At 53.0% G+C, this 22,782-nt stretch overlaps 4 protein-coding genes across 7 annotated transcripts; 3 read left to right on the forward strand and 1 right to left on the reverse strand.

The window, feature by feature from the left end:
• The first annotated feature begins 1,211 nt into the window (after positions 1-1,211).
• CHCHD10 (coiled-coil-helix-coiled-coil-helix domain containing 10) lies at positions 1,212-3,150 on the forward strand. The gene is made up of 4 exons (XM_030292230.1): positions 1,212-1,348; positions 1,612-1,831; positions 2,698-2,845; positions 2,942-3,150. The coding sequence occupies exons 1-4, from the start codon at positions 1,308-1,310 to the stop codon at positions 2,959-2,961; spliced, it is 429 nt and encodes a 142-aa protein (XP_030148090.1). The 5' UTR covers positions 1,212-1,307; the 3' UTR covers positions 2,962-3,150.
• Positions 3,151-3,553: 403 nt separating this feature from the next.
• CD3H22orf15 (chromosome D3 C22orf15 homolog) lies at positions 3,554-5,524 on the reverse strand. The gene is made up of 5 exons (XM_032595452.1): positions 5,500-5,524; positions 4,768-4,854; positions 4,539-4,673; positions 4,243-4,323; positions 3,554-3,567 (listed from the first exon to the last, which is right to left on the reverse strand). Exons 1-5 carry the CDS (start codon positions 5,522-5,524, stop codon positions 3,554-3,556), a joined length of 342 nt encoding a protein of 113 aa, XP_032451343.1.
• Positions 5,525-6,755: 1,231 nt separating this feature from the next.
• VPREB3 (V-set pre-B cell surrogate light chain 3) lies at positions 6,756-10,382 on the forward strand. 3 transcript variants are annotated; one of them, XM_030336389.1, is made up of 2 exons: positions 6,756-6,836; positions 9,940-10,382. In XM_030336389.1, the coding sequence occupies exons 1-2, from the start codon at positions 6,800-6,802 to the stop codon at positions 10,242-10,244; spliced, it is 342 nt and encodes a 113-aa protein (XP_030192249.1). In that variant the 5' UTR covers positions 6,756-6,799; the 3' UTR covers positions 10,245-10,382. The 3 variants fall into 3 exon arrangements, with proteins under 3 accessions (XP_030192249.1, XP_030192250.1, XP_030192248.1); XM_030336390.1 differs by lacking the exon at positions 6,756-6,836 and adding an exon at positions 9,106-9,213 and having other exon boundaries at positions 9,976-10,382; XM_030336388.1 differs by lacking the exon at positions 6,756-6,836 and adding an exon at positions 9,109-9,213.
• A 1,261-nt stretch (positions 10,383-11,643) lies between these two features.
• On the forward strand, positions 11,644-20,045 carry ZNF70 (zinc finger protein 70). 2 transcript variants are annotated; one of them, XM_030336972.1, is made up of 2 exons: positions 11,644-11,754; positions 15,336-20,045. In XM_030336972.1, exon 2 carries the CDS (start codon positions 15,415-15,417, stop codon positions 16,759-16,761), a length of 1,347 nt encoding a protein of 448 aa, XP_030192832.1. In that variant the 5' UTR covers positions 11,644-11,754; positions 15,336-15,414; the 3' UTR covers positions 16,762-20,045. The 2 variants fall into 2 exon arrangements, with proteins under 2 accessions (XP_030192832.1, XP_030192831.1); XM_030336971.1 differs by lacking the exon at positions 11,644-11,754 and adding an exon at positions 11,891-12,009.
• The last annotated feature ends 2,737 nt before the right edge of the window (positions 20,046-22,782 follow it).

Below are 22,782 nucleotides of genomic sequence, written 5' to 3' on the forward strand. Positions count from 1 at the left end.
CAAAGTGAGGCTGTGGGCACCCAGCCAGGGCGTAAGAAGGGAAGGAGGCCAACAGGGAGAAGAGGGCGATCAGGCTGACTCAACCCCTCCCTCCAGGTTCGGGTCCAGGGAGCCCTCTCTGCCTCTCCAGGAAGGCTCCACAGAGACTCCTAGAGGGCCAGGAGAGGAGAAACAAGGCATCAGCTATCTTTACTACCTGGAGTGTGAGCAATCTGTTCCTTTAAAGTGACTCACTTTAACTTGGGATGATTTCATCTTCCCTACAATCCCGGTGCTACAGGGCCCCCCACTGGCACACGGGACAGTGATAGGGGAGGGTAAAGAAATTAGAGCTCCTTCCCGCCCAAGGGTCATATGTGATTACTGCAAAATCACTCAGAAAAAAAACCTATAAACCTCAAGCTCCTGAAGGGCTGGGAAGCGTCCTAAATCCGCGCCTCGGCCCTTCCCTTGTCCTGAAACCAAGGTGGTAGAATCGCGAGGCCACAGTATTCAAACCCGCGGCCAACGCCTCTGGGCACCCAGAGGGCCTTTGGAATGGGCATGCTGCTAGTATGTCGCTAAACACTGTCAGTGTCCGGCGCTGCATCCGTGATGCAGGGTAGGGTGTCAGGCAGGGTGCTTGGCCGCATGGGGGGTTTCATCCCACCCCAAGATGGTGCTGCCCAAGACTGGCCAGGGTTGTGGCTCATTTAGGGCAGGATGGAGTCGAAGAAGGGCTCCGGACGCCCCCTGGCGGAGGTTCTGGGGATGGGTCGCGCTGGGCTTTCCTTCGGGAATTTCTTCCCCGCGACCCTGACATCAAGTCGTAGTCAGTAAACCCAGTCCGTGGGAGGGGGACCAGAGCCTGGCCTGGCGCCCCGTGCCCCCCACCTTGCTGGTTTCAACCGGTCGCCCCCCTGTCAAGTTCTCCCCTGGCGCTCGGACACGAACCAACTCCACTCCCAGCGCTCCGCGATAGTTTCTGACGGGACTTTGCCCGTCGCCCCGGCGTAAGCCCTCGTCACTTTGCAGCGTTGGTTCGTGTCCCCAGGGCCCACACAGCTCGGGCCAGGCGCAAGGAGGAAGCAGGGTAACATTTCCAGCTAAGAAGGACGCTGAAACGAGGTGATGCTTGAAGGGACAGGTCTCGGAGACCCGCGCGAAGGTGAGAGCGGCCCCAGGCCCGGCTACTCCCTTTGGGGGCGTGTCCCCTAGGCCCCGCCCCCTGGCGCCAGCTGAGTTTAGCGGCGCCACATTCGTCCCGAGACAGAACCGCTGCCACTGTCGTCTCTGACTGCGCTTGGCCGAGTCCCACCGTCATCACCATGCCCCGGGGAAGCCGCAGCGCGGCCGCCCGGCCAGCCAGGTGTGAGCAGGACAGGGGCCGGGTGGGGAGAGGGCTAGGAAAGCGGGGGCACTCCCCCACCAGGGCGTAATAGTGTGACCTTGGCGACTGCTACGCCATCTTGGTGGGGGGAGGGGCGGGGTGCTGCAACCACGTGTCTAAGACTGTGGTCGCCCACCCTCTAGGGGGAGGAGGGGAGGGTTCGTGCCCGGGAGTCGAAGGCCCTTGGGGTCCCAGTTCCGGGGTCCGGCTGGGATTGACTCTACGTCTCCCCCCACACGCAGCCGCACCGCCGCGCCCTCAGTTCACCCGCCAGCGCACCCGCCGCCGTCTGCTGCTGCACCGGCCCCCACCCCGTCAGGCCAGCCCGGCCTGATGGCGCAGATGGCGTCCACTGCCGCTGGCGTGGCTGTGGGCTCGGCTGTGGGACACGTCGTGGGTAGCGCCCTGACCGGAGCCTTCAGCGGAGGGAGCTCAGAGCCTGCCCAGCCTGCCACTCAGCAGGTGAGCTGCGGGCTCAGGAGAAACTGAGGCCCGCTTCTCTCAAGGCCACATAGTAAGGAGCTGCTGGAATGTCTATGAAGGAGTGCTGTGGCGTGTTCAGAGCTGCCTCAGGCCCAGGACTTTTCCCAAGAAGGGTCTTATTCCTCTGCTGTTGGCCTCCTGTCACTCACAGGCAGGCTCTCCTAGTCCCTTCCCTGAGGCCAAGGTCCCTAGACTCCCAGGGATACACCAGCACTTTAAAAATGGAAAAGCCAAAGTCCTTAGCGGTTCAGAGACTGGCCCAAGGTAACCCAACCTAGTGGAGGGGGGGGATGTTGAAGTTCTGAGTCCCTGCTCTCCCTGTTCCCAGGTTCTGCCCTGTAGACCTTGCATCCCAAGGGCAAGGGGTAGCCAGCGACTCTGGGCCTGTTTCCTATTGGCTTATCCCCTACTGGGTGCCCCACCAGTCCTGAGCCACATGCAGCTTAGTGGCAGGGTCAGGGGTCATGAAGATCAGTATGGCTGAGGCTGGAAGCTACTGGTACTTGTGCAGGTGGGGCTTATACTCCAAGAGTACAAGCACAACGCCATGCTTTTCCAGAGCCTTCTCCCACCTCTCAGGCCCTACATGCCCAGTGAGCCCATTATGAGGCAATTGGGAAATGCCGTCTATACCAGCACTAGCATCGGCTGAGTGGGTTTGACAGGGCTGTGGGCTCCTTCTGTTTCACAGAGGGAACAGCTGAGTGTAGACAGGGTAGGCTGCCAGGGATCCCAGGGGCACCTGGGCTGGGGGTGTGGGGAGGGGCAGGCAGCCCCCAGCTTTGGAACCCACTTCTGGGTGGCAACCTGGAGCTGACATTGCTGCCTCCTGTGCCATACCCTAGGCCCCCATCCGCACTGACCCCCAGCCCCTGCAGATGGGGCCCTGCGCCTACGAGATCAAGCAGTTCCTGGACTGCTCCACCACTCAGAGTGACCTGTCCCTGTGTGAGGGCTTCAGTGAGGCCCTGAAGCAGTGCAAGTACAACCACGGTGAGCAGCTCCTGACTGGGGCAGGAGTGGGAGGGGCAGTCCCTCTTCCTGAACCTGCAGGCTGACCCTGAGCCTGTGCCACCCCTCCCTCCACAGGTCTGAGCTCGCTGCCCTGAAGAGACTGGTGTAGACCGGTGCAGATCCATGAGCCAACCCTGCACCCACCTTCACCCCTTCACCAACAGCCAGACCACTATGTCAGATTGTACCCATGTAGCTGGGGTTGGAAGTGAGGAGGGGGTTTCTCACCCCACAGATGACCGGAGACGCAAATGTGCAATTAAAAGAGTTTATTTTAGACCATAGCCTGCTGTGTGCCCTCTCATTTAGTTTATCTGCTGGGGTGGGGTCAGGGGGCATGGATGGATGTCCAACGGAGGGGTGGAATGTTTCACTTTATGCCAGCATCCTGGGTGTGGGAGGGGGAGGAGCCCTGTTGTAATTTGATGACCTTGACAATCCAAATAGGGATGAGTCGTTAGCAGGGACCCCAAGGGCACCTGACTCTAGGTGCTGGAATCCCTGGATAAACCTGTTGTCTCCCCCTGTCAGGGTTGCTTGCCCCCACACCTTTGGATCCCCTTCTCTGCACCCATGTCTTAGGGGCCCCCCCTTGGTGGCCTCACGTCCGGTCTGTGACCTTGCCCCTCTTGCTGATGGCAGCTTCTCAGTAATTCCAGATTCTGCAAGAAGAATGCCACTGGGCTGCTATCTGTTTGGGCCTGATCACACATGGCAGAGGTCATGGCCAACCCCCTTGGATCTGAGTCCAGCTCAGCCACTTGGCTGTGATGTGCCAGGTCACAGGGCCTGCTGAAACAGAGAAGCAGGCCCTTCGATCCCAGGGCAGACCTCACTATCATGTGCTCTGTGCTACTGCCTTCCTTGAGTTCACCAGCTCTGTGTTGAGCACCTACTGTGTGCCAGGCCCTATTCGATATCTCTGGGGGCACTGAGGATGTTCCTGCCCTTGGGCGTTTATATCCCAGTGGAGTGGTGGGAATGTCTCTTGGTGCACTGTGTTCTAGCTTGTATGTACTTCTGCGTATGGGGTTTTCTGGGGGAGGAGGGTTTGGGGTCTACCTCTCAGCACACATAAGTCTGTTCCCTGGGACTTCTGGGTGTGAGCATTCCTCCAGGTGTCTATGTCTCCTCCTTACCTGGCTCCTGGCCCCAGCTAACGGGTCCTGGATGGCAGGGAGCCCTTCCTTCGTGGCTTTGAAAGGGGGCCTTGCTCCTGGTGGTCACGCCGAGTGCTCGTGCGCCTCCTCCGGCCATCACTTGTGGGTTGTAGGCCTGACAGGCAGCGAAGCTCCTCTGGAAGGCCCAAGAAGCCCTACCTATGGGAGCTGGGGAGAAGGCGCACCCTCCCCCTGGGGCTGTAGCGTGAGACTCACCTGCGAGCTCTGGACACTGGTCATCCAGGTTCTCCAGTAGGGACTCGTAGCGGGTGGGCGCCCCATCCTCCCCCTCTGTGGAGGGAGTAAGACCGATTCCTGACTGGCCTGGTGGTTCCCACCTTCACCTCTCACTCGACCTATTTGCTGGCCCTGGCTGGGGTCAACAAGGCATTGGATGGGAAGGGTCAAGGCTAGGTCCTGGCCAAAGTGGGGGGCTGGCCCGGGCCTTGGGTGGTCTCAGACTGCTGTCCCCCTCTCACATCCCAACATAACTCCAAGGGGAAATCTTGGGCCCCACTTACTGATGATCTGCACAAGGACATAGGTCCCACGCTCCTGCAGCAGGGGGCTGCCCATGGAAGGGGCCTGGGAAGCCCCCTCATCCAGGCTCACCAGGTGCCCATCCTCAGCCAGGAGGGCAATGGTCGCTGGGAGGGCAGGGAGGAAGGCAAGGCAGGGGCTGGTACCTCTGCCTGGGGACCCTTGGCCCCTCCTCCCCAGCACCCCTCCATGCCCCCTCACCATCTGGGGGCACCTGCCCCCTCTGCCTCAAGTGGGCAGTGAGTGTCACCAGGCTGCACCAAGTGTTCACCAGCTCCCAGCAGCCAGCTGTAGGGACAGGGCAGAGGTGAGTGAATGGGACCCTCTGCTTCTCCCAGTCTGGGACCATCTGTCTCGCTTTCATCTCTTCTGTAACCCGAGGAGGGAACAGGTCTCCAAGATTAAGACTGTACCCTCCTCCACCCATCTTCTGAGATGTCAGTGACCAGGGCACATAGCTCATGCCTCCTGCATTGGGTTCCTCCCTCCCACTCCAGCGCCGCCTCTACACAGGACTTCTCTCCAGCACCAGACCCCCCCATTCTCCTACCCCAGCCCCACCTGCCACCAGAAGTCCGGAAATCTTTAAGTGTGGCTAGAGCTTTAGGTGCCTAATGTGCCCTGAAGCTTGAAGACAACTGACTGAATTAGAGACTGTGTAATTTAACAACATGCCCTGTGGTGTTGTGGTGGGTGTTCTCCTAGAGGAGCCCACTGGAATTTCCCACAACCCAGCCACCAGCGTTTCCCCTCAAGGGACTCCAAGCATTTGCTCTGTCTTCTCATAGAGCTGTTTCCCTAAACCCCCCATCCCCTTACCCAAGTGCACCCCCCTTCCTCACACTGCCTCCCCACCCTCCCCTAGGGCGGAGGAAAGCAAGCCTCTGAATGTACTCTCCCCCTACCTGTCTCAGGACAGGGGATCCCGCTTACCTCCAAACATCACTGTGATAAACATGCCTCTGCAGGGGACAGTAGACAGATGTGTGGGCTTCAATCCCCTAACCTCCAACTTCCTGACTAAGGAAGGATCTGGGGCTGAGATCTATTCTGGGTGGGGCCCTGCCAGGAAACGTGCATACGTGTTTGGGAATGGGTGGGTGGATCCAGGCTTAGGTTCTTGCTTGGCCACCGTTGGAGCTGGACTCCACCAGCCTAGAGGGGTCCCTGCAGCTAGTTCAGGACGCCTGGCCTCCTCTTCCTCCTGCTTGCTGGGTCAGAGCAGCTTTCTGGGTCAGAGCAGCCGGAAAGCAGACTGAGGCCCTCCCAGCTTCCAATCTGGTCTCCATGGCAGTGGGAGCTGCCAAGTCGTCTAGGCAGCAAATGCCTTCCCCACAGTATCCTGGTAACAGGATCTGGGGCTGGAGTATGGGCACTCCCTAAGGCAGGGCTAGAGTGTGGGCTCAAGCCTTGTAGTCCACGGATGGCCCAAGACCACATCTCCCCACCAGTACAGACAGAGCTCGCAGGCTGAAAGTGGGAGAGGACCCTGTCCCTGGGAAAACTCCCAACTATGAGCTGCGGCCATGGCCAAAGCCTGGCATCCTCACCAACCTTGCTCTCGCCTACCTTCTCAAGGCCCTCTTCCCTGTGCTGTCTTTGCTCTCCTTTCCCTCTCTGCTTTCCTCCACACCTTCAGCCTCCTCTCTCTTTCCTTCTCTCCTTGTTCCATCAAGTTTATTGAGATATGATTTACAGTAAAATTCACTTAAAGTGACAAAAATCTGACAAATTGCATAGAGCCACCACCACACTGGGGAGGCAGATCATTTCCCTCACCCCCAAAATTCCTTTATGCCCCGTTGTAGTCAATGCCGGCCCCTGGCAGCCACTGCTCTGTGTTCCGCCCCTGCCTTTTCCAGAATTGTATACAACAAATCATAGAGCATGGAGCCTTTTGAGTCTGGCTTCTTTCACTTAGCATGAGATTCACTCAGGTTGTTGTGTGTATCAATGGCTCATTCCTTCTTATTGCTGAGAAAGGTCCCATTGTCTAGATGTGCCACAGTTTGTTGATCCACTCACCTATTGTTTGGATTGTTTCCAGTTTTTTGCCATTAGGCTTAAAGCCAGTACAGACATTTTTGTGCAGATAGGTTTTTGTGTTTCTGCGCCAATCCGTGCCCATCCTTTAACTTTTTCTCTCATTTTCTCTATCATCTTCTTTCCTTCTTCCCCCTAGAGCCTTTCCCTCTGTCTCTACCTCTTCGTTTCTGTCTCCTGCCCCTTCTCCATGAGCCTCTACCAGACCCCTTCAGCCAGGATGCCAGGTAGGTGTCTGGAGCAGGCTCCCATCCTGTGCCAGCTCCCTTTTCCCCAAGGTTTTAGAAATGCCTTCTCCCCCCTTCCCCCACAGTGATTAGGCTGTTTGTCCTGCCCTCTGGGCCATTGAGGCAAGAGGAGGACTGGATCCTCCATGCGGCTCCCCCAGCACCACACTCTGCCTCTGTTTCAGCACTCAGCTCAGTGCTTCCACCTGTAGAAAGGGGGTTAAGAACATGACTCAGCAAAGTCCTTGTGAGGATTAAATGTGGTAACACTTTGTTTATTTAGTAGGCTCCACGCCCAATGCAGGGCTTGAAGTCACAACCCTGAGGTCAAGAGTTGCATGTTCTACCAACTGAGCCAGCCAGGCACCCTTTAAAACATATTACCTTGAGGGGCGCCTGGGTGGCTCAGTCGGTTAGGCGGCCAACTTCGGCTCAGGTCATGATCTCGCGGTCCGTGAGTTCGAGACCCGCGTCGGGCTCTGTGCTGACAGCTCAGAGCCTGGAGCCTGTTTCAGATTCTGTGTCTCCCTCTCTCTGACCCTCCCTGTTCATGCTCTGTCTCTGCCTGTCTCAAAAATAAATAAAAACGTTAAAAAAAAATTAAAACAAAAAAAACAAAAAAACATTACCTTGGTCTCAGCATGCAGAAAGTACACATTCAGTACTGTAGAAACAGGTAGTGTTTCCCCCGAAACTATTTAAACACAGGACACTTTCTTCTCGGGACAGCACTATCTCTGGGACTTGTGTCCTGCAGAACATAGCTCAGGAGTGGCTGCAACCAGATTCCAGAAGAATGGCCACTCCGAGCCCGGGAGCCTCAATTCCAACAACCATCATGGTTGTCCCAAGAGTTCATCTTCAGTGCGACCAAGGAGGAATCAGATGTTGAGTGTCTTAGAGATGCCCTGAGGAGTTGTTAGGAATGGGATGGGGCCCATTGGAGGTAAAGTTCCCCCAAGGGAACTCTCTAGTCTTTGAGTTAATAAGAGTGCACTGTTCTAATTACTTTTATTATTTAGGTATGGCAAGGCCAGCAGACCAGGAGGTTGCCATTGAGAAGATAGTTTGTTCCCTGCAGATCTCTAAAGGAGGGGGCATGCCGCACCAGAGGGGAACACATGGGGAAACACCCAGTAAGTCAGCAGGCAGAGGGAGAGGGGGAGTCTTTACTGGTGGTTTCTGAGGCTAAGAACAGAGGAGGAAGGGTAAGCAGGCTCCAGATTGGCTAGTTTGAATAATTTCAGGGCTCTGGGGCATAGGGACTTTCCCTGGATGTCAGGTACCTGGCCCTGGGTGACTAAGGCAGGATGATATTGCCCCACGGTATGAGAGCCATAGAGGAGGTGGTTGCGGGTGTGGGCTCTGGATTGGTTTGCATCTGATAAGTGCCTGCATTATTTCAGGAACTGGCTAGCTCTGAGAGGGTCAGTGAGTCCCTCCAAGGTCAGCAAGGCCCCAAATGTCAAAGCATCAGAACACAGAAAATGCAAGGCATGATTAATAGACACACCGTCCCCGGCACTGAGCAAATAAATCCCGTCTGCTTCTTCCCAACCTTTGGGCTTGCACTATACTCATCTTCATTTTCCTAATGAGGAAACTGAGCCACAGAGAGGGCAAGGAACTTGCCTGAATTCATGAAGACGAGGAGGTTCTGAGATTCAAGTTTGAATACCAATTTGGGAAGTCAGCTCCCCTCTGTCTGGCAAATTAAAGGGACTGACCATGTCAAGTGCTGGCAAGGATGTCCCTGGAACTCTCCTACCTGCTGGTGGCAGTGCAGATTGGTACAACCATGTTGGGAACACTTATGTAATCTACTAAAGTGAAATGTACATGTTCCCTATCACCAGGCAACTCCAGCCCCAGGTGTCTACCAGAAGAAATGAGAGCACAGGTGCACCAAACACATTGACAGGGATGTTCACAGCGGTTTTAGTTGTAATAGCTAAAGACTGGAAAGCACCCAAATGTCTAATAACAGGAGAATGGTATAGTCATCAAGCCATACACTTAAAATCTGTGAACTTTACCTCATGTGAGTTACACCTCAATAAAAAAGGATCTACCTGCTATAACACACATACGGGCATATGTGTAGATTTCCAGGCTCCTCGGAAGTCCCTGTGGGCCAGGACCCCAAAGACATCTGGGAAGATAGGGCCAGCTGTTGGGCTCCAGCTACTATACCCCCAAGTCCCCACCCCCAGTTAATGGGCTGATTTGCATGCCTTGTCATGGTCCAGGGGCTTCCCCTGCCTGTGCTCTGAAGCACCTGGAACACTCCCAACAGAACAACTCCTGTCTGCCTCCTTGCCTCTGGCCATGGCCTGCTGGCATCTGGCCCTTCTTCTGACTGGGGCCCTCCTGTCAGGTGAGCTCTCCCTAGGCCTGGCTCACCTGGGGTGGGGTGGGGTGGAACTGGCTCCAGAAGGCCCCTGCAAGGAAACAAGTCAATGTGGGCAGTGGGAGGGTTCTAGAAAAGGCATTAAGGTGGAGGGGAGAACTGGCTATAGATGGCTCTGCCCTAGACCTGGGGCAAGTCACATATCTGTATGGGCCTCAGTTTCCCCATTTGTGAATGACGAGATTGTTAGGATCCCTTTGGATTCGGATTCTTTGGGGTCTTTTTAGTTTTTCACAGGGGAAGCTACCCTACAGGGCCTCAGGGACAACCTATCCTTGAGAAGATTCCCAGCAGCCAGTTGTCTGAGGTTGAGTCGATGGGTGGGACAGCCCAGGAGGCTTCCTGGTGGTGGTTAATCCATAGCCAGGGTTTGGAAGAGCCAGTGTGACTGAGGGGTAGGGGTCTGCAGGGCAAGGAATGGGGGTGGGCAGCAGAAGGACCCAGAGGCCACCAGTCCCACCCTCTGAACTCTAGGCGCTCAACTGAACACAGATCCTTGGGAACATACCACCAATGAGGATTTAACAGTCACCAACTCTGTGCCCCATCCAACCTCGAATCCATGGCACTGGGCTATGGGCCTTTTGGGAGTCAGTCTCCGTGGAGCCTTCACAAGGTTGGGGCAGGAAAAAAAGGAGCCCATGTCAGGCCTGGGCCCATAGGTGTCTCTCTCTCTCTCTGTCTTTCAACCAGGCTTGGCCCAGCCGGATGCACTGCTTGTCTTCCCAGGTCAAGTGGCCCAACTCTCCTGCATTCTCAGCCCCCGCCATGCCATCATTGGGGAGTACGGCGTGTCTTGGTATCAGCAACGGGCAGGCAGTGCCCCCCGACACCTCCTCTACTACCGCTCAGAGGAGGACTACCACCGGCCCCCTGACATCCCTGACCGCTTCTCAGCAGCCACGGACGCCGCCCACAACGCCTGCATTCTGACCATCAGCCCTGTGCAGCCTGAGGATGATGCAGATTATTACTGCTCTGTGGGTTACATATCCTAGGAGTGGACTGTGGGATGAGCGCCTCTTGACTGCCTCTCACATCTGCACCCTGACCTTGGGCCCCTAACTTTCTCTGAATCTTGATTTTCCTCCTCTGTAAGATGGGTTAGTAATATTAAACGTGAACAATTAACTATTCTGAGAACCATGAGATCCCTGCTGAAAGAATGACTGGGAGTGTGGGGGTAGGGATACAGGGGATTGTTACAGAAGAGGAAGCACCTGAGACTCTTGAGGCGGGCCCAGCCTCTCCACTGGCCCCCAGGGGACTCAGACTGGTGGCCTGGGCTTCCTGTTACCTGAGGAACTGGAGAAAGAGAAAAAGGAACCAGCCCTTGCTGCTCCTAGTTCCGCATGGCAGGTTGTGGTCCAACGCTCAAGGGGTGACTGGACTGGGTTCTCATGGAGCCCAGGCTGTTAGCTTGGAGGGCGGAGGGGAGCTCCTGCCTACTCCCTGACCGGGCAGGGAGGCAGGGGTGTGTGTGTGGGGAGGGTACTCAGAGGCACCTGTGGACCAGGTCAGACGGTACTGAACACAGGTGGGCAGCATCTCTCCTGTCAGGAACATGTGTTCCACTGGTCTCCAGTGATAGGGGCTATGCCCCTCTCCCCACTCCAGGCTCTCCCACAGGCAGGGAAGGCCTTACCTGAGCAACTGAGCCCAACAGGGAGCACTGGGTAGAGGGGCAATTCTTATCAGAAGCGGAGCTGAGCGTCTGGGTATGGGTTGGGCGGGTGGGGTTCAGGCACATACTCCTCTTCCATCCTGGTTCCCCCAACAGGCGCCTTATGTCCGGAGGTCATTCATCCCTCAGATGTACTGGAGTTGGGGGTCTCCAGGGAACAGAGAGAGTCCCGCCCACACTCCCAGCCTCCTGGGTCCTCACTGGGTCACTTCTCCATATCTCAGTCTCTATTGATACCGGCTGGGCAATCAAGACCAAGGCTACTTAGGGAGGGTGAATCAAACAGGCCCCCTGGGCCTGTGCGGGGTGACGGGCTCCACAGCTTTGGGAACACCTTCCCTTCTCCAGAAAACCCTAGCCGCCCCAGTGTCCTCTGGCTTGCCCCCACCCCCAGGGCAAGTGCAGCCGGAACTCGACCCTCGGCCTGTGGCTTTAGGCCGGCCTGCCCCTCCCGGTCTCAGTTTCCTCTTCTTCACTCCCGCCAACGCCTGCCCAGCTGTTTCCCCCACGACCAGGAAGCGCTTTGAGAACGGACCCGGGACCATTCCCAGACCTTGTGCCCCGAGCCAGAGCGGCTAAGCGGAGGACTACAGGCGCGGCGGGACCACCGAGACGCGAGGACCTCCGCGTGGCCTAGAGCGGTCCCGGAAGTGCCCGCGGGCGGGGGCGGGGCTCCGGGCGCTCGGGCCGCCGCGGGCTCAGCGTCAGCAGCCGCCACGGAGTGAGGCCGGGTCGGCCGCGGGTTGGAGCAGCTCAGGTACGGCCCCGCCCCGCCCGCCCGCGGCCCCGCCCCGGCCCAGGTGAGCGGCCCCGCCCCGACCCAGGTGAGTGGCTCCGCGTCAGCCAGTGTGACCACCTGCCCCTCCGGTGGCCCCGGGTGTGGGCGTCCCCCATCGGCGGGAAGCATGTAGGGGCTCCAGCGTCGCCGCTCGCGTGGCGTGTGCGTGTCCGCGGCCGCTCGAGGGCCTCCAACCAGGAAACCCTGACCGGTCCGAGGGTATCCCCAGTGCCCAGGCCCTGGGGGCTCCCTGAAGCATAGGGTGACAGATGAAGAGGAGCCGAAGAAGACCCTGAGAGAGGTGGGAAGATGGGGTCCCAGACCTTTGGATCTTTGGCCCAAAAATATTTAAAACATTGTTGAGGACAGTTAAAGGATTGCCAACTTTCTAAACAGAGTGGGAACGTCAGCGTATAGGTGGTCCGTAATGGGAATGGAAAACCCCTAAGGAGGGAACTTTAGAAACACCAGGATTTAACAAGTGGGTGGAGGAAGAGTTGCAATCACAGATACCCAAGAAAAAAATAACCAGAAAGCATTAAAACTAGGGGGAAAACTTTCAGAAACGAAGGGAATAAAGCAGGGGGTGGGAGTGGGGTGGGTGGTTCAAAACCTTGAGGTGTTCAGGTAGTAGGCAAGGTGGGTTTAATGAAGGGGTGGACCTGTATTATCACATCTCCCAGGTTTTCAAGAGAAAGCCTGAAACTTACTGAGTTTTCAGTATTGGCAGCTAAGTCAAACAAAAAGGAAAAGTTCAACTCTTTGCGAGCCAAGCAAAACGCGTCTGTGGCAGGATCCCCAGGCTGCCAATTTGCAACTTCTGAAATGAAGGGTTTTGAGAAAGGAGCTATTGGTGAGCATTGCCAAAAGGGGTGGGAAAGTGAAGTCTGAGAAGAGAGGGATTGGCCATAAGGAGGTCATTGGATGTGACAGCTGAAGACCCTGCTGAAACTGGAAACTTGAAATCTGTCTCAGTGCAGTACACAGTCGTATGATTTTCTTTGGCAACATTTAACATCTTAGGAGGAATTGATGGAGGAGGTTGGTAGTTGGCAGCTGGTTACAGCAGGGCAAAGAGGTGAGGAACGTGATGCTGGTCAGAGTCCATAGTTGTTAGATCCACGATAGAGTCTAAGCTAGACAGGGAAGGGTGGACTAAAAGAGGAGAACCTGGGTGAAATTGTTGGGTTGTTTGACCTGATGAGGTGGATTTAGAGAGCCTGAAGGACTGGAGATTATGGTTCCTGAAGAGGAGGGGGAGGGGAGTTAAGTGGTCAAAGAATTTTTGAGAATCCTTCAGTTCTGTGCTTCTTTTTACACCGGGCTTTTTTACCCCCTGGAAATTCATTTAAAACAAAACAAAAGTTTCCAAATAGAAATGAGTTCCATCGTGACTATGCTGATTAATTTAGCATGGCATGTCTTTTGAGCAGCTCATTCTCCACACTTCAGTGTACCGTTAATGATACCTGGGTATAGAGTTGATGAGGGTTAAATGCAAATGTGCCTGTAGAAGATCTAGTGGTGCCTAGCACATAGTAGATGCTCAGTAAACATGAGCTGTTATCATTATCCTGGTACCTGGGGAGTTTCCCTTTAGCTTGCACAGCAATTTCGGAAGGGGATCCTGAGGGGCTCCCTCAGAGGCCACCATAGTGGGATGGGGGGTGCCAAATGGGCAGTCCCTATGGAAACAACCCCTGTTGATCGGAATCATTGTTTTTCTTTCTTTATTGGTATCTCCCATACAATTTATTTAAATAAAGAATTCTTGGGGCGCCTGGGTGGCGCAGTCGGTTAAGCGTCCGACTTCAGCCAGGTCACGATCTCGCGGTCCGGGAGTTCGAGCCCCGCGTCGGGCTCTGGGCTGATGGCTCAGAGCCTGGAGCCTGTTTCCGATTCTGTGTCTCCCTCTCTCTCTGCCCCTCCCCCGTTCATGCTCTGTCTCTCTCTGTCCCAAAAATAAATAAAACGTTGAAAAAAAAATTAAAAAAAAAAAAAAAAGAATTCTTTGCTCCCTCCCCCCCAAAAAGTGTGACCATCAGTTCTAGCACAAAAACAGATGGCTTTCCCTCCATTCAGTCATGTATTTATTCAACAAATGTGTGTGGAGCTTGTCCTGTTGTGCTGGGGGCGCTGGCGATTCCAAAATGAAAGAGCACAGTACCTTGCCCTCAGGGAGCTCTCAGGCAGTGGTGGCGAGAGTCCTGATGGCAGATGTTTGCCATCCACGGCCATGGGTGTTGTGAGAGACATGTGCACTGAGCTCCATGGGCCACTCAGGGGATGTGCTGAGATTGTGAGAGTTGTAGGGTGAGTAAAGACATTTGGACTGAGTCTGGGAAGATGAGCCAGTGGCAGTGTGAGAAGGGAGCAGGATCAGTGAGGAGGAGGAAGCAGCAGGAGCCTGGGTGGCTCAGTCAGTTAAGTGTCTGACTTCGGCTCAGGTCATGTTCTTGCGGCTCATGAGTTCGAGCCCCGCATCAGGCTCTGTGCTGACAGCTCAGAGCCTGGAGCCTGTTTCAGATTCTGTGTCTCCCTCTCTCTCTGTTCCTCCTCGCTCATGCTCTGTTTCTCTCTCTGTGTCTCTCAAAGATAAATAAACATTTAAAAAAAAAAGAAGAGGAGGAGGAGAAAACAGCAACTAAGAGTATGTGGAAGGAGAGGCTACAGATGGTGCTGGAAGGGCCAGGTGTGAAGGGCTTTGTGAAGGATTTGAGCTGCTATAAGATCCCGAGACAGACGATCAGGCCTGTGTTTGGGGATTTGACACTGGTGTCGGTGTAGAGAACTACCAGAGAGAGGGAGTAGAAGCTGGAGGTAGGTGGTCAGTAATGAAATACTCCTGGGGAGTTGCACTGAGGCCTGAGCTGTGACCTGACAGACAGGCAGAGACCTCTTAATAAAGCTTCAGGAAATGGACAGACTAGACATATGGGGTGAGAGAGAAGTCTAGGCTGACTCCCAGTGTTGTGGCTTAGGCTCCTAGCTGGAGGGGGTGCAGCCAACCTAGTGTAGGAGGGAAGTCTGTGCCCTTCCTCAGAACCCCCTACCCCCAACATCCTCCAGTAGCTAGAATCTTGCCCCTTTTCCACAATGGCTCTACTTCCTATTCTAGTCCGCCTTTCAGAACAACCTCAGCCTTTCGATTCCAGACACTACAATGTGGCACTTGATTCTGTCTTTTTTGTAGTTTTTTTTTAATTTTGTATTTTTTTTTTGAGAGAGAGAGAGAGAGAGAGAGATAGATTGTGAGTGGGGGAGGGGCAGAGAGAGAGAGAGACAGGGACAGAGGATCCAAAGTGGGCTCTATACTGACAGCAGCAAGCCCGATGCGGGGCTCTAACTCACAAACTGTGAGATCATGATCTGAGCCGAAGTTGGACGCTCAACAACTGAGCCACTCAGGCACCCCTGTAGTTGTTTCTGATAAATCAAACTGTTTGCTAATTCAGTGGGGATCATCTCAAGGACAAACTTGTATCTTCTACTTATTTTGTTATGTCCACGATAGAATATGACACAGGAAGGAGGCACTTACTAGGTACTTGATTTTCAGACTTGACAATGTCCCTTGGTTTCTTTTCAGATTTGCAGACTTGACAGTGTCCCTTGGTTTCTTCCCAGGTGACGAGAACAGTAAGCGTGTCCTTAAGAAGACCATCTTTTAAGAAATACAGTCATTGGGGGTGATACTAGATTCACAATGGAGGTTCCCCCAGCAGCCAAGCTTGGTGAGACCTTTGTGTTTGAGGACGGATTAGAGATGCAGCAAGAACTTTTCCCAGAGGAGGACCTGGGGGACCCTTTTCTTCAGGAAAGAGGCTTAGAGCAAATGGCTGTTATTTATAAGGAGATCCCTCTTGGGGAGCAGGACGAGGAACATGACGATTATGAGGGCAATTTTAGTCTGTGCTCAAGCCCTGTTCAGCATCAGAGTACCCCCCTGGTACACAGACCCCAGGACAATGACCTTTTCGGCCAAACCTTCCTCCAGAAATCAGACCTTAGTATGTGTCAGATAATCCACAGTGGAGAAGAACCCAGTAGACGTGACTGTGAACAGGTGAGCAGGGTGCACGCAGGACCTAACGAACCTCACAGAACTGCGCCGCCAGCAAAACCCTACGCGTGTCGGGAATGTGGGAAGGCCTTCAGCCAGAGCTCCCACCTTCTCCGGCACCTGGTGATTCACACCGGGGAGAAGCCCTACGAGTGTTGTGAGTGCGGGAAGGCCTTCAGCCAGAGCTCGCACCTTCTCAGACATCAGATAATCCACACGGGGGAGAAGCCCTACGAATGCCGGGAATGCGGAAAAGCCTTTCGCCAGAGTTCAGCCCTCACGCAACACCAGAAAACCCACACTGGGAAGAGACCATACGAGTGTAGGGAATGTGGGAAAGATTTCAGCCGGAGCTCAAGTCTCCGAAAACACGAACGCATTCACACGGGTGAGAAACCTTATCAGTGTAAGGAATGCGGGAAATCCTTCAACCAGAGTTCCGGCCTGAGCCAGCACCGCAAAATCCACACCCTGAAGAAGCCTCACGAGTGTGAGCTCTGCGGGAAAGCCTTCTGTCATAGGTCCCACCTGATTCGGCACCAGCGGATTCACACGGGGAAGAAACCTTACAAATGTGAAGAGTGCGGGAAGGCCTTCAGCCAGAGCTCCAACCTCATTGAGCATCGGAAGACGCACACTGGCGAGAAACCCTACAAATGCCATAAGTGTGGTAAGGCCTTCAGCCAGAGCTCATCCCTCATTGAGCACCAGCGCATCCACACTGGGGAGAAGCCCTATGAGTGCGGCCAGTGTGGGAAGGCCTTCTGCCACAGCTCGGCACTGATTCAGCACCAGAGAATCCACACAGGGAAGAAACCCTACACGTGCAACGAGTGCGGCAAGGCCTTCCGGCACAGGTCAGCCCTGATCGAGCACTATAAAACCCACACCAGAGAGAAGCCCTATGAGTGTAACAAATGCGGCAAGTCCTTCAGGGGAAGCTCACACCTTATTCGGCACCAGAAAATCCATGCTGGGGAGAAGCTCTAGAAAGAAGAGCTCACACCAAAGCTCGAAACCCTTTCCCAGATGGAGCCCACACCCCATAGCTTTGTCTCTGAGACCCCACCCACCCCCCTGATCCCAGGGCCAAAAAGAAATGTGTCAACCTAGGTGCTCCTGGCCATCCACACTAGCAGCAAGGCCCCCTCTTGGCCAGCTGGGTGCCCCACACTCAGCAGGTTTACGGAGTGGAAGGGAGGGTAAACTAATAGGAAAGCTGCTAAAATGGAGGCCTGCCCAAAAAAGAGAGCTGGCCTTCGATTGTTCATGTTTGACTCCCAAGCCCAGGAGACTGAATTTTGCCGTCTCTTCACCTTTGCCAAAATTCAGAAGAATGAACGCCAGAGGGAGAAAGTTGAGTTAAACACACAAGAATGTCAGGTGAACTCTTTTAACATCAGGTTGCAGTTTGGCACTTTTAGAAGACAGAACTCTGCTCATAGTCCAAATCAGCTGAAGGAAGATGAATCCAAAAGTAGATACATTAGCAGCAAAATGGAATCTTTCACCTGGCTTGGGCATTGGTGGGGACAACCGAAACAGGCTACAGAAGAAAGGGAGGGTCTGGAAGCATTCGTTCTGGGGTTGAGGGAGAGGGTGGCAAGTCCCTGGTGTGGTGTTTTAATCTCTGTTCTGGATTAGAGTGAGGTTGGTCTTTGGCAGGTGGCTCTTTCACAAGAGGGTTGAGGTTTCATTCCATGGGCCAGAGGATGTTTGACACTGCCTTGGACTCAGCCTGGCACAAGGAATTAGTGCCCTCCAGTGATAACCCCTCTATAAGACCCAGGGCCCCCAAGACCATGGTATGCCTTGGTTGTCAGCAGGGCCCGTGTCTGGTCTGGCTTCCAGTGCTGGGGGACATAGGAAGCAGGGTGATTCAGTCAGAGGTCCCAGTTCTGCCCCTCCTATTCCAGTGGCCTTGAGGAGGCTCCAAGGCTCGGTTTCCCTATCTGTGAGATGCGGATGGTGGGACCTGGCCACGTACCTCTGAGGCTCCAAGGCTCCTGTTCGCCATGAAACCACCCATGAAAGTGCTTTGGCGACTGGCAGTTGAAGGTGGGTGGAGACCCAGTGTGACCCTTGTCCCACTCAGAGATCTCAAAGGCAACCCTGTCTGTTTTCCAGGTGGCCGGGCTCACAGCAGGCCCTCCCATTAAACCAGAGCTTAGGCTTTCCTTCACTCCCTCCAGCCTGCACCCTGGGCCTTGTCCCAGACAGGGACCCTTCCCAGATGCCATCCTGAACCTCCCCCTAGCAGCAGCATGGTCTGTGTGGCCTGTGTCCCATGCTTCGGGCTGTCCTCTCCCTGGGTATTGTTCCAGAAGTACCATCGCCTGTGTCCTGCCAAGACCAACTCAGTCGGCATCCCCAGAGGGGGCTCAGACAGGGGTGTGTTTTTAAAGCTCCCCAGGTGATTAGGACATTCCGGCCAGGGTGTGAGCCCTCTGCTGGGCATCCGTGCAACGCTAGCATCACCCAAGTGTCAGGCCTGCTTGCCATGAGCAGAGCTTGAAGGTGGCAGTTCTGTCTCAGTCCCCATGCCTCCCATCCCCCAGGAATGGGCTCAGGCAGTGCTGTGTCTGGCTAGTTGGTAAGTGTCCCAGGTGCTCAGGCCTTCATTTGGCCACTGGGATCTCTTTGGTGCTACTTTCCCCCAGGCTCCTCAGAGGCAGTCTGAGCTATTTTGAAGTTTTCCAAAAGTTGATGGCTGGAATCCCATAACCCCATCATGGTAATGCTGGCTATTTCAGCTAATCAAGGGGTTGGCTTGGCAGTTATGTATAGTTTTGATGAATAAAAATGAGCAAGTCATAGTTGTTAGTAAGTGGGACTTGGCAGGCTAGGAATTTTCAGAGGACTGGTCTCCAGCTGGGGGATCACAGTGGGAGTCCCAGCCTGGAGAACAGCAGTTGCTCCTGTCCAGCTCTTCTCCTTGAAGGAGTGTGTGAAACATAGCACCGCCAGTTGGTCAGGTCCCCTAGAACCTGCTGTACCACTAGCTAGACTGGCCTGACTGGGTGGCCCCTGGCTGTCTCCTGCAGGTGGCCTGTGCTGAGGGTCTTCAGTCATTTACCATGAGTGCAGAGAGAATCAAGACGCCTGTTCAGCGTGGGTGGGACAGCAGACCCCTCCCCTAGATCTACCTCCTCGGCCATCCCCTATTTGGCCTTACCTGGGCCTGGCCTCGGCCTCTCCTTATTGGGCAGTCATCTGGGTCCTACCTTTGCTGTCTCTTTCCGTGTGCCTCTGCACACCCCAGCCAAATCGATTTTCTTAAAGCATCTCTTTGCACATGTCACCACTCTCCTTAAAACCAACCTGCAGGGGCTTTTCTGCACATAAGCCCCCATTTCAGCCAACCTGGTTTGCCCCTTCTGAACAAACCACAGGGAGTTCCTGGCCACCCGCCCAGACGCTCTCTCCACTCCCAGCTTCTCTCCACTGTTTTATGCGGTTCTTGCATTTTGGAATATGCACTTTGTCCTCCTCCTCCCCCCACCCTCTCCTCCCTCCTTTCAACAATTTATGGAACGTGGGGAATGAGACCCCCTTTCTGAATAGTTGACGGGTCCTCACAGAACTATGGTAAGACCAGGTACTTTTCAAAGCGTGAGCAGAACCTAGTCCTTTCTTTTCACATTTCTTCACTGTTTTATGTGTTTTCAAATCCTTCATTTTATTTAGGTTCTTGAACAGTGTAATAGAACATCCTGGTAATATTTTAATCGCCCTTGAATTTACTTGTCATTTTTGTTTGGTTGTCTTACTTTTTTTCTTCTTATGACAGACGTTGAGTCTTGTAAAGCTCCAACTCTTGGTTTTGTTTACTAATTGAATTGTTTTGTCCAACTGTATGTATTCCATCTCTCTCTCTTTTTTTTTGACTTAATACTTTACATTTCTAAGATTAATTATTTAGATACAGTTAATTGTATTTTTAATGTTTCTAGTAAAAGTAGTTACTTTGGTCTACGACTTTTTTCTCAGAGCTTTTTCTGTCCTCTGTCACTTTGACATGTGCTATTTTTTGTTACTAGGAATCTCCTTTTGGCCCAAGTGTTATTTTTTATATTTCCACGTAATGAATGCATAGGTCATTGCTGTCATCTTACTGTACTGTGGTGTCAACATTTCTAAGTGTCCATAGAACTTCTCTGGGCCTGAATATATGATCCATTTTTATAAAGCATTTGTGTACTCTCAAGAAATGTATTTTTACTCTATCACTTCTATTTGTGAACTCAGTTTTTAAATTACTGTATTCAAATTCACACCTTCTCTGTTGCTTACTTTACAAGTTCTTAACCTGGGGTCTGCAGATTGCCTAGGAGTCCATGAGCATGCAGATCTATTTTGGAGGTTGTGTAGAGGGATCAAACAAAGCTGTGTGGTTATGTACATGAATGAATTGCTTGGGGCTGGGCGTGGGGTGGGGTATCTGTAGCATTCACGACATTTTGGAAAGGCTCTGTGACCCCAAAATAGTTAAGAACACTCATTGGCCTGGTCAAATCATGGTCTGATGTGTTTCTTACCCTACCTATTTCTGTTTCACTTTGTTTCTATTTTATGTATGTCCTTGTAATATTAGATGTACAGTTCTCTCCAATCCTTTTTGAGAAGTAGGCAGGGTATCACTAAGTACCATGATATTTGGAACATATATATTGAACAGTAATATATTGAAAAATTGTGCCTTTTAGTACCCTCCTTGCCTTTCTTAAGGCTTCTAGCTGAAATTTCTCTTTTTCAGATATCATAATTGAAGACCCTGGCTTTTTTCACTTTGCATTTGCATGAGTTTATTTAGTTCAGCATTTTATTTTTAAAATTTGTGTATGTGCTTTGCTGTATAGCTTATAAACAGCAAAGTGTTGGATTTTGTTTTCTGATTCTTTCTATAATTCTTTTTCTTTTTATGTAAGAAGTTCTCATATCATTATCATTTAGAGTAAGGTATAAATTATCTTCATATTTATATTTTAACATATATTAACATATTTAACCCAGAAAGGCCATGTCTTTTAATCTCTTATCTCTAGGAGTTATTAACCATGTGTGGAGTATCATCTCTGGGTAGGCTAGAGGCTCCACCATTGGGCACACCTGCTCCTCCCTGTCTTCGTCAGTGCCAGGCTCTGTCCTGAACCCACTCTAACTACCTCTGGCTTCAGTGTTTTTGGCTGTAACACGGAGGAATGAGGCCACCTCACAGCCTTGTGGAGCTCAGAGGAGTAAGAAATACAAACCTTCATGGCAAACTGGGGGTGTAGAAGATTCTTATACTATTAGTGTTTTGAAAGATTTCTTTAATTTTCTGTTCTTACTCCCAGCGTTCTTTCAACATAACCTAGGTGCTTTGCTTTTTAGAAAATATTGCCAGATATAGCGAGAATTAGACATCACAGATCCGTCCCATGCTCCCTGAGTGAACCTGTATGGCAATTTGATCTCATAACCTCCATCCCCATCACCCGTCTGTCCCAGGTGGGTTCCCTGTCAGCCTTCCCTTTCCCCCTCTCCATGGTGGGAGAAAAGCACTGTCATAATTGCAAAGGATCAAGAATATGGTCACTCTGGCCACTCCTCTTGGCAGATGGGGAAACTGATGCCAATGACTTACCAAAGGTGTGGCGAATTAGTGTTAGATCTACCTGGCAGCCAGGTTACTTGTTGCCAGGACTTCTCCAAGGTGAAGAGTGGTTTAGTCACCACCAGCCGAAGTGAAAACCATATACTCTCAGTGTGCTGAGTTGCTCAGCCTTTGAGGGGCAAGTTGCTGAGTTGCTTAGCCCTTGAGGGGCAAGTTGACATTTGCCAACATTACACAAGGTGAATATATATATTTGCCAGAATGTTGATGCACAGATTTACTGGGGGTAGGAAAAGAGAAGCCCTTTTTGGATGGAGAACCCCATCTTCAGTATCTAATAGCCCAGGAAACTGCATCAGAAGGTTGCCTGGTGAGTGTGGAATTGGGGTGTCAGGACATGGACCATCCCTCCTGTAGTACAGGCCATACAATTGCACAGTCCTCTGAATGCTGGTGGGGGGCACATGCTGAAGACCTCCAGTGTCTGTGGCCTCCCCCCTGGGGGGTGTCCTCCCTCTGAGGTCCAGAGCACCTGGTGACAACCTGCAAACCTGTGAAAGGCTCTTACAAGAGCTCCCCAAGTGAAGTGTCTTCCTTTTGCCACCACCCTTAGCCAGGCTAACTCTTCTCTTCCCCAGAGATAACTGGATGCACTACTCTTTCTGCTCCCTGCACCTCACTTAGGTCTTCCAGGTCCACACCAGAAATGAGAGAAGGAGTCACAAGCAGCCAAGTAACAATGTGCTCCTTATATAGCCTTCATGTTGCCTCATCTTCAAGAAAAAGGAAGTGGCACCTTGTGTGGTTCTGGATAGGTCTCCCAGAACCACAGGCACCCCCAAAAGTGAAGAGCTATCCTGGGTTCATGGTGGGAGTGAAAAGGGGGTAGAGTTAGTTGCCTTCTTGGAGGCTAGTGAGGTTTTATCTGGTCTTATAAATAAAGCCCAAGGTCTTTCCTTTCTGATAGCCCATCCTGGAGGTCTCCAACAGGGGCCTCTCTGCCCATCTTCCTTTCTATCTGACAGCCCTGTAGGGGAGGAACCTGCCACTGGGTCCCACACTGCGCTGTGGAGCAAGTGCTATGTGCACAAGAGACTTACTCCTGCCTGTTCTGCATGTCAAGAATGCTTTTCAACCCTCTCTCTATCACCTGTTCTTTTCTCCAGACTGATTTCAAGCCAAGAGCTAGAAACCACTTCCTGCTGTGCCTTCTCATTCACTGATTTCCACCCCCCCCCCCCAAGTCTTGCCCTTAGTATCTCTTGATGCCACCTCTTCCTGTCATTTGCTCCCACCTTGGGCTGCTTCCATCCACTGCTGGCCTGCTGCACCACCCCCTCCCTGGCCTCCTACCACTGGCCAGACTTCCCCTCCTGGCTTTCTCCCCTTGGCAGTCAGAGTAAGCATTCTACTCT

This window comes from Lynx canadensis, chromosome D3 (assembly GCF_007474595.2).
Source record: "Lynx canadensis isolate LIC74 chromosome D3, mLynCan4.pri.v2, whole genome shotgun sequence".
NCBI lineage: Eukaryota > Metazoa > Chordata > Mammalia > Carnivora > Felidae > Lynx > Lynx canadensis.

What these genes read in the sequence shown, in the direction of transcription:
- ZNF70 (XM_030336972.1), top strand. Translation starts at nt 15,415, where the DNA reads ATGGAGGTTCCCCCAGCAGCCAAGCTTGGTGAGACCTTTGTGTTTGAG.
- VPREB3 (XM_030336388.1), top strand. Translation starts at nt 9,165, where the DNA reads ATGGCCTGCTGGCATCTGGCCCTTCTTCTGACTGGGGCCCTCCTGTCA. An exon ending in GACTGGGGCCCTCCTGTCAG is followed by an intron (nt 9,214 to 9,939) that starts GTGAGCTCTCCC and finishes TCTTTCAACCAG; the next exon opens with GCTTGGCCCAGCCGGATGCA.
- CHCHD10 (XM_030292230.1), top strand. Translation starts at nt 1,308, where the DNA reads ATGCCCCGGGGAAGCCGCAGCGCGGCCGCCCGGCCAGCCAG. An exon ending in GCGGCCGCCCGGCCAGCCAG is followed by an intron (nt 1,349 to 1,611) that starts GTGTGAGCAGGA and finishes CCCCACACGCAG; the next exon opens with CCGCACCGCCGCGCCCTCAG. An exon ending in CCCAGCCTGCCACTCAGCAG is followed by an intron (nt 1,832 to 2,697) that starts GTGAGCTGCGGG and finishes GCCATACCCTAG; the next exon opens with GCCCCCATCCGCACTGACCC.
- CD3H22orf15 (XM_032595452.1), bottom strand. Translation starts at nt 5,524, where the DNA reads ATGTTTATCACAGTGATGTTTGGAG. An exon ending in TATCACAGTGATGTTTGGAG is followed by an intron (nt 4,855 to 5,499) that starts GTAAGCGGGATC and finishes CTGTCCCTACAG; the next exon opens with CTGGCTGCTGGGAGCTGGTG. An exon ending in GGGGCAGGTGCCCCCAGATG is followed by an intron (nt 4,674 to 4,767) that starts GTGAGGGGGCAT and finishes CTGCCCTCCCAG; the next exon opens with CGACCATTGCCCTCCTGGCT.